Raw genomic sequence first — 9,741 nt, 5'->3', positions numbered from 1 at the left:
AGCCTTATACCATGCTGAAGATAAACAGAAGGTAAACAGCTTAAACAGTTAATGCTGTTGTACCACTACTCTATTCCACCATTGCTACATGAAAATGTACAATTCTTTATAATGTTTGATTCTGTGTCCATTTACCTATCGATATGGGAGAAGATTAAATTCAAAGAAAAATAAAGGATGGCACAGAACAACAGCATATATGCATAGATGATATACTGTTATACTTTCTGCCCACAGGGTAAAGAAAAAAATAGAAGAGAAGCAGGAGAAACAAAGTGCTCCATGTTCAAAAAGTCTAATCATCAAGTGAAAAGGGAGAAATTATTGCTTCTTCTGTCCACTTTCCCACCCCTCCCTTCCTCCTTCAATCCCTCTCCCATTAAAAAAAATCTAGAAATTAATTGTAGCAGAATCTTTTTTTATGTGTGTGTTAAGCTATTAAATCACCATTTTTTCTCAATAAACATTGATGATTTAACTGATAGTTTATTTTAAAAATAGATCAAGTGTTTGGTTGTCATGCAAGTGCTGTATTTTATCCTTAATCCAAATAATTAGACTTAGTTAAATGCATGAAGAAGCAAAGAGGAAATGACATAGCCATCTATCTTATCCAAAGGTCTAGCCAGTGTCTTGATCAGAAAACATAAGATTTTACACAGTGGTGCTATAAAAGCTGAAAAACAAACATTCCATTCACCGTTGTCCTTGATCATTAACAAAGGGACAGGTTTTAGGATTTATGATAGTAGCAGGTACTGCAGTGACAATCTGTATGGTTTTCTATCTTCACATTGTCCTTAAGGGTAATCTTAAAAAAAGAAAACACACACATAAAACGAATAATTAGGATTAGCTACACAGTAAAATCAGCATTCTCAAGTAAAAGATGTCTGAAGCCTTTTTCCTAACCACAAGGTACACAGGCTCTTTGGGGTACGTGTACTCGAATGACCTCAACACCTACCTATGAAACTGCACCATCAGTGTTTTTGGAGCTGTAAAAAGAAGGTTTTCAATCATGACACGCATAATGACAAAATTTGGTGTCCTTAATTTGGACACTTCTCAAAGTGGCTAATTTTCAAAAAGTATCAAGTAACCCTCTATGGAAAAATCAGGAAGTATCCTTTAAATACTTCACATAGGGATTATAAAAATGAAGACCAAAACCACAGTCTTTATATATATACTCACAAACAAATTCTAGTTGCTGCTTCAGGGCAAGTATAATGTTGTTGATCTAGAATAAGATCTATGTTCTCCTCAGATGAAGAGCCAGGATGGGTTCAGGTATAGGTGTCTATAATTAAGTCAGGTATCTGGGCTCTCATCACCCAGCACTCTCTTCAGCTGCACACACTGAGCTGTCAATTGCTGTTTGAGAGGCCAGAGGGGATCTCACCAAACCCATGTCACTCTAGAAGTGTCACTTTAGAAGCTCTGGTCTGCTAGCCATGCACATATGACTTCAGGACCCTAAGGTATCTCAAATGCACCAAATCTGTGAGTGGGAAACTCGGCTGAGCCTCTATTTGGCACAACAAGCTGGATTCAGGTCACCATAGGATAGACACCTTAGCTGGTTTCAACAAGCTCACTGTTTATTACATTAAACTTAAGGTTTCTTCACTTGGAGCAGAATCACTCCCAAAATAAGCAGATTTAGGAGAATCTCTCTTTAAAAGAACCTTCCAGATGAGACTGTTAAAGGCTCAAGTAGTTGCACACATTCACAGTGCCCTCTTGGTATAATATTAAAAGGAAACCACAATCTCAATTAATCTAATGAGCACAGATGGTTTTGGTCCCTCATTCCCATATATGTAATTGATAGTATTGACCAGACACCTTTCCAGGGAACTTCTGCCTATGCAGGAAAGAAGCAAGACAATTGACTTATTAAAATCAAATACACACTGCATAGCATTTAAGAGGAGGGTGCACACCCAGAAGAATTGAAAATTAGGGGTCAAGTCCTCTACCAGAAATACTGGTGTCATGAGACCAAACAGTTTTTCTGAAGTCAGTGGCACTGCACCAATTTCCACATCCCAACTGAATACCAGATCACTACTAGTTGATGCTTTAATTTCCTCTTTAGAAAAAAAGAAAGAACCAAGGCACAAAGGATATAAATGCCAAAAATTCTTCCCTCAAATAGTTCTCCAGTGTCCTCCAGCAAAACCATATTCTTCTCTATTCACTGCTTCAGCTTAATATTGCATCCTAAAAGAAGCTTAAGCAGGTCTCATTCACACCCTCACCTTGGTAAAAGCCTTTGCTACACAGCACGTTGCTTCTGATGTAATGTTCTTTGGAACAAGCATAGTCTTCTTGGACCTCATCGGAGTGGGATAGGCACGGGAGAAACAGCACCCAGTGCACTGGTAGATGGGTGCTCCTGGCTTGGAAAAGAATCTGTTCTCCCCTAGCTTGCACTCTGGACAACCTGCCATAAAAATATAAGGAAGAGACTTTTAGTTGGTCTCCAGCTGTATTTTCATTTCAAAAAGAAAGGGCAAGTGCAGGCAATAAGAGGAAGCACTGGCCACATTCTTCTTCTTGATGTCTGCAGAACAGAAAAGCATGGACAGCAAAGCTCTCCTCTTTAGGGTTCTTCATCTCTGCAACATGCACAAGCTGTAAAACTAGACTGTGGTCTTCTAGGTAAAGCACAATTATTATTGTATCTTTTCTGGTTTTCTTTTCAATTTTGTTGACAATTTTGGAGGTTTGTTTGTATGTCTACAGCACTAGCTGTCCCTAGAAAACTTCCTACAAGCTATAGATAGCTAAATAGCACCATCAGGATTTGTAGTCCTTCTTAGACTTTGACTGTTTTCAGGCAAGATTCTGTTATTGAGAGTTTTTAAAATGTTTGGTGATCCCAAGATTTCTGTAGATCACGTTTTTCTATATTCGGTTTGAGGCTAACTGAAAAAGACGTTCAACCTCCAAAATACCCCTAAAATCTTTCTAATATGCATCTTTCATAAAATAGTACACTACCAACAACCCATATTCTGGGCTCTAAAGAGGAAAAATATCCTGCATATTATGATGAGAAGCTATAGTTCTGCTGTTCCTGGTGATACATTGTCATTTAGATCTCAAGAGTACAGGAAACCAAATGTTTCTATTTGATAGTGTTCCAAGGATTAAGGTCCCCTACGTCAACATGAGAGCATGGTAATCTGGGACATCCTTGACCTGGAGAAATCAAGTTTAGAAAAGAAATAGGAAGCATACTCACAGTGAAATTATCTTGATTTGTTATACCTTCATTGTCAATAAATGGAACTGAATGATAAGATTTATGACCACATTCATAAAACATGTGAAAATTTAATTAATACTCTTTACGAATAATTGTCCTATTTCTAAAGGCTGAAAGCAGCTTACCCTGCATGAGAAACTCTCCATCTGGGAAAGTATGAAGAAGATGTAGAAATACAGACAAAATGGTCAACGCGACAGCTGCATACTTCCCGTAGCAATCCATGATCTGCCTGAAAATACAAACATTTTTGAAAGACTGTTTTGCACTGAGTACAGTACCAGTTTCTAGGCTATACAATGGTACAGCTTTCACTGCAAGTAACAGAGACAATTTAGAACCAGGATTGAAAACTGAAAATGCAGTATACTGATGTGCATTTTACAGGCTCAGAAAATTTACTTAATCACAATAACAAAAATAAGCTTTTCTTCCTGGCCCTAATGATTCTTTTCTTTCTGAATAGTAACATAAGCCACAGCACCAAAACTTCAAATGTAATAACTGTCTAATATTTATGATAGACTGGTGTGCTGGTTTTGACTGGGTTAATTTTCTTCATAGTAGCTAGTGTGGGGATATGTTTTGGACTTTTATTGAAAACTATGGATAATAAAGGGATGTTTTCATTATTGCTGAGCAGTGCTTGCTTCTCATGGCACCCCACCAGTGAGAAGGCTGGGGATGCACAGGGATTTGGGAGGAGACAGAGCCAGGACAGCTGATCCCGACTGACCCAAGGATATCCCATACCATATGGGGTTCTGCTCAGCATATAAAGCTGGGGGAAGAAGAAGGGAGGGGAGGAACGTTCAGAGTGATAGCTTTTATCTTCCCAAGTCACCATCACACGTGATGGAGCCCTGCTTTCCTGGAGATAGCTGAATACCTGCCTGCCCATGGGAAGTGGTGAATGAATTCCTTGTTTTGCTTTGCCTGCATGCGTGGCTTTTGCTTTACTTATTGAACTGTCTTTGTCTCCACCCATGAGTTCTCTCACTTTTACTCTTCCAATTCTCTCCTCCATCCCACCATGCAAGAGTGACGAGGTTTCTTTTAGGCTTCATTTTACTGATTTGCAGAACTTCCCCCTTAAAAATTATTTTCTTCTAAAGCATACACCTGAGTCCTTCCTTTAGAAACTAATTACTCACAGTGAAGTAATTGGGTCCAGAGATGAAAGAGCTGTAGAAAGGATGCTGAAGTATTAAATTACCAAACTAGGGCATCCTGTGCAGGTGATGGAGACAGCAGTGCTCCTTTGCCCAACCTGGTGGGCCAGGGACAGCCTTACCTTGGAGGATTGAGTTTCAGAGTCTTTTTATTGCTGAGACACAGAGCACATTTCAACAGGAGGCCTTTCCAGGCCCTTGCAGCTAATCCTGTGATGAATTCTGGGCTAAGCACTGCTCATCTTCACCCTCAAGAGTGGGTGCTTGGCTGTGAATGTGCAACAAAGCCACAGTTCTTCCTTACTGGCTTCAGCCAAGCAACCCACTCGGAAACCCAAGCACACAGTTTCTAATCACCAAACTATTTACCTTCCTTCTCAGAAATGTTATCTGATCATGCAGATCTCTCCACCTCTGCAGTCACCACCTCAGGCCATGCCTGGAGCTAGCCCATAACTTGTTTGGGCTGTGCCTGAACTGCCGCATGAGTTTCTCCAGATTCTTCCAACTGGATCTTTTGAACAGTTTCTTCTGTGCCTGCATAGACCACCTTATCCCTTGATTTAAGAAGACTGAAACTGACACAGAAGAGCGTGATATGCTAATGACTGATGTGTGGGATAAGACCCCAAGCTGACAACACTGATATATACATTTTAGATACCGAAAGCTATTGTTTTTAGCAAGCAAAAAACCCTCAACAACCTCCCCCACCCCCTACATGAAATCTTTAACTACTTCAGAGCTTCTCTTCTTCCAAATACACCACCAGCCAATGCTCCTACTCCATGATAAATTTCCCCAGGGACAGATCAAACTGTGGCCCCAAACATCTCTAAAAGTGAAGTGGCAATGAGAAGGACAATAATGCCAGCAACACAGAAATCAATCTAGAGATACGCTGTAGAGGTTATTTCAACATGCTATACTGATCAGAGAAGGCATTGCCAACACTAACCAGGAAAGATGGTAGAAAATCAAGTATAATTAAATGAAGATAGTTTTCACATAAAGCTAATGTATTTCTTTGCAGATTTTGCACCTACCCAGCAAAATCTCTGCAAGGACCACCACAATGATGCAAATGTTCAAATAATGCCTGCTCACATCTGGAGGGAGAGGCAAATCTGAGGTTGTTCAAGGAGAGAAGCCACTTGCTTGGTGTCATTATCTAAGAGTGAACCTGGAGCACTGGGATGTGTACAGAGAGAGTATTGATCAGCAGTGTGATGCTCTATCACTGCACAAATTCCCAGAGATATATGGGGATGTGGGGCTGCTACGCATAGGTCATCAGGTCTTGGTTCATTGATTAAACAGACATACAATGCAGTCCTCAAAGGCAGCAGTTCAGAAGGCAGGGGAGCACAAGCCCTACAAGGAACCTTTGAAACCAGGAAAAAAGATGAAAGAAAGCTCCATCTTTGCAGTAATCAGAAAAAGATCTTGCCCAGGCATATGAGGCTGAGACTAAAGGCAGGATAAAAAGAGCATGACCCCTACCTGACTGGGGTTAGCAAAGTGGAAAGAAACAGTTTATGAGCAAGGCAATGCTTTCCAGCGTAATGAATGAAGGCAGTGGAAACAAGCATCTTTCTAATTAAGACAGAAAAAAAATAGAGGAAAGAGAATGATCTGAAGCCCAGCTAAAAAGAATGGCTAAGAGACAATAAGGTTGCAGTTAACAGGTGACAAGGCTGTGTGCTGAGTACAAGTGACTTTGCCTCTTCCCTCCCACCTGCCCATTGAGTCAGTTCATGCTGGCAGAAAACAGAGGATAAAGGAGTTAAAAGCAGACAATGAAAATCACAAGGAAAAACATTAGCAACAATTGTGGAAGCACTGGAAATAAGTGTTTGGAAGACATAACAAAAAGCCAGTTCAAAGTAGGTATGCATGGAGGCTGTGTGCAGCCTGTAATTATTCATCTCTGCTTGGGCTTTTACTAAAAAAACCTATAAATACAAGAAATAGTCTCCTGACTACACCTGATCATGGGTGGCAAAGGAAATGGGATGCCATTAACACTGAAGCCCCATGAAAGCATTGAACGTGGCTGTCAGGTTCCTGAGAAGCAGCTGCCAGCTCTTTGTGTCCTGTTACCTCAACAGGAGTAAGCTGTGTCTGCAGGAGAAAGGTGATCCTTCACACTGTTTAGATCCACAATCTCCTATGGTCCTGCCAAATGTTTGGGAACTGCACTGAGCTCTGTAGCATCTATGGATGGATGAATGGATTGGCTGGATCCCTCCCTCCAGCAAACGAGGCTTTTTTTCAGGTTATTTTCTGTATGTGCTCTTTCCAGCACCATACAGAAGGTGTGATTGCTGGCAGACTTGCCTGCACTGGGACACAATTCCACAGTTTAATGTTAAGCCCTGCTCCATCCAAGGGGACCTTCCCCAGAGTACAAGAAGCCAGCTGGAGTGTCTCATGCATCAGCAGGAGACAGACAGCCTTTTCCTACCAACCTGTTTCTACATCATCCTGAGTCTTTTGATAGCCTGGGTGCTCCAATGACTCCAATACGATGCCAGTCACAACCCCTGAACGATTTTCCTGTGATTTCATGCTCTTTGCTGAAGGCACAATGGCATCCCTCATCCTTATTTTTCTAAGAACACATAATGCTATAATTTGGCACATTGTGAGGGTTTAAGGGAATCCCAGAGGGAAGTTTTTTATATTACATTAACCAAAAGGGGAATTGAAATTGCAGTTTTGCACTTCCTCTATTGAGTCAGACTGTCAGGCTCATACAAAACCACCAAAGAGACCTGTCAATAAACCGCAGATGTGATCTTCTCTATTTTTCCAATGCAATAGCTGTTTTGCCTGATGGTCTTACTTGGTTTTCTAACTGTGTCTGTGCGGTTAACCCAGTTAGTGTCTACACTGCTCATTTCATCTCACCATCAAATCAAAGGAAACTTTGACTTTGTTCTATTAAATATTATCTTTCTTAAGCTACTGCAACACTATATAATGCATGAATTTCAGCATCTCTTTGGAGAGATGGTAATTTTAACTCTTTCTCAGTAGTTAAAGTCTCATCTCATTATTTACAATACCTTGTCTTCTTCTGTGAATAAGTTATCATGCTACCAGTTACCATCAAAAAGACAGGCAATCACCTGTATTTGCAATCAGGTCTTCTGCTCGGGTATGTGTGGGACTCTGTGGGTGCTTTACATTCATGTGAAGCTCCACTGGACCAGAATCACTTGTCTAACTCTGTGGGCCATGTCCTGACACAGACATGGTAGCAAGCTCTGTTCAAGGGCCATCCTTTGTATTGATTGTATGCAATAACCTAATGAGTTCAGCATAAACTTGACATGTCCTTCTATATTTTTCCATAGGGTGACGGTGGTGCTGTCATACCCAACAGCAGTTAAACACTCTACACATTGTGCTCATTTCTTTATGGGGTGCTTGGCCACGAGGTACAGCTGTGTCAGAGCAACAGTGAACTACAACTGCAAAACTTCACCTGCAGCCCCAAATCATACACACAGTAATCTGCTTGCAAACTGCTGAAGGCTGAAAAATCTTCACTAACATCTTTTTTTCCTTTCTCTTAACATATTTGATCATGATTGGAAATTTAAAGATTCTAAAAGATGTGCTAGTACAACAGGTTGTGTAATATTTGACAATTGACAGCAACAACATTGAGCAGGAGAAAAACACAGTTACTAACAAAAAATTACTGGACCCAAACAGAAATCACACATTATTAACATTTACCTGCAAGCCAATCCTAGAACCTCATCTTCTCTTACTTACAAAACTAGTTTAACCCCAAGCACTGATGTTTTAGTTCCAAAGCAACCTTTAAGTTAATTTTCAAAGTAAAAACTTTGACAGAATGGAAGGAGAAGAGAGAGAGAATGAAATGGAGAGAAGGGGAAATAAAGTGAAAAAAAATGCAATTGTTCCCCTTCAACAGTGATAAAAAATTAAAAATATATTACCTCACTTGTTTAACAAGAATAAATCAGAGAAACTGCAGGATGGTGTTTGAAGTTGATCTGTCCTCGACTCTCGGATATAAGTTCCCAAAACTGATGTATGAAAAAGTTGCATCTTTCTTTTATACCTGTAAAAGCTAGATCATATTCCTCGCCCACAACTAAGCCATTGGATCAACTGTACATTTTCTCTAATGACTGAACATCACTTTATGTAATTACCAGCCCACCATGCTGATCTTATCTTCAACCTGACTTTCATAAAGATTATTTTTTTCTTATATAATGAAAGAAAGGTCAGATTGAGAGCACAAACTCAGTGCTGTATGAGTTTCTTAGGGAAGTCAAACACTGAACATCCTTTTTTTTTTTTGCTTCAGTTTTCAGTGAACAGAATCTCACTTTTGAAAAAGGACAAATTACTAAGGTTTCCTAGCACTTCTCATTAAACTGGAGAATAATACTAAAACCCCCTCCCCAAAAAACCCAGCATAAACTACTTCTATACCAATGGCATCATTTTAGCAGAGAATAAAAAAATAAAAAGCAGCAGTGACGTATACAAACATGTGGAAGAATAACCTCCATTTGAATTTAATGTCCTGAAAATGAATGCATGGATAAATATAGTATGATCCCCTCTGTAAAGGTAAGATTTCTGGCAAGATCTTATCTTGGTTTTAGAATAAACTTAATGCAATGGAGGCACTTCTGAAAACTGCACCAAGGTGAGATTTTTAAGGCTTAGGGACTTGGAAGTCCTCAATTTCAAGTGACAGAGTCTATGTCAATTCTGGCTAAATAAGATGGGTTCCGCTTTGACTTGAGGCACCGAGACCAAGTGGCACAGCAGGGCTTGCATTCATTCAACGTTTTCCTTCCCCTCCTCAAAGGTGAGGCAAATATCCAAATGCCTATTGGGAACATCCCCTGGCAAAGCAGACAGCCCCGGGGTGGTGCTCAAGGCCCTATTGTGTTTTCAAGTCCTGGAGACTTGAAGGAGGTTCACTTCATAAGTCAGAAGTTCACTGCAGAAGTTAACTGCCTAAACCCTAGTTATGCACTCTGGTGCACCTATTTTTCATCACTGAGGGTCCGGGGTAACTACCTTGGACTGCTCGCTGTCCTACCCATAGAAATTTACAAATGTTTTATAGATTCAAAAAATTCCTAAGCATCCAAAGCCTTAAAATTACCTTTCAAGCACCTGGTTTGTGTCAGGCACTGTTAGAGATGCAATATTGAAAGAGACCCCCTACAGCTTCTTGTGTCCCTGCGAAAGAGAGGCTTTGATTAACAAAACAGTCTCTTACAA

General features: G+C 40.2%; 1 protein-coding gene across 1 annotated transcript; it reads right to left on the bottom strand.

Moving 5' to 3' along the window:
* Nucleotides 1-397: 397 nt before the first annotated feature.
* Nucleotides 398-8,521, bottom strand: CGA (glycoprotein hormones, alpha polypeptide). The gene is made up of 4 exons (XM_027694402.1): nucleotides 8,430-8,521; nucleotides 3,406-3,512; nucleotides 2,268-2,452; nucleotides 398-811 (listed from the first exon to the last, which is right to left on the bottom strand). The coding sequence occupies exons 2-4, from the start codon at nucleotides 3,503-3,505 to the stop codon at nucleotides 734-736; spliced, it is 363 nt and encodes a 120-aa protein (XP_027550203.1). The 5' UTR covers nucleotides 3,506-3,512; nucleotides 8,430-8,521; the 3' UTR covers nucleotides 398-733.
* Between the last annotated feature and the right edge of the window lie 1,220 nt (nucleotides 8,522-9,741).

This window comes from Neopelma chrysocephalum, unplaced genomic scaffold (genome assembly GCF_003984885.1).
Source record: "Neopelma chrysocephalum unplaced genomic scaffold, ASM398488v2 Primary Assembly neopelma1_23b, whole genome shotgun sequence".
Lineage (NCBI taxonomy): Eukaryota > Metazoa > Chordata > Aves > Passeriformes > Pipridae > Neopelma > Neopelma chrysocephalum.
The sequence above is the reverse complement of the archived record's forward strand: the minus strand, read 5'-3'. Positions and strand labels throughout refer to the sequence as shown.

What these genes read in the sequence shown, in the direction of transcription:
- CGA (XM_027694402.1), bottom strand. Translation starts at nt 3,505, where the DNA reads ATGGATTGCTACGGGAAGTATGCAGCTGTCGCGTTGACCATTTTGTCT. An exon ending in TGGAGAGTTTCTCATGCAGG is followed by an intron (nt 2,453 to 3,405) that starts GTAAGCTGCTTT and finishes TTTTTATGGCAG; the next exon opens with GTTGTCCAGAGTGCAAGCTA. An exon ending in TAGCAAAGGCTTTTACCAAG is followed by an intron (nt 812 to 2,267) that starts GTGAGGGTGTGA and finishes TCTTTTTTTAAG; the next exon opens with ATTACCCTTAAGGACAATGT.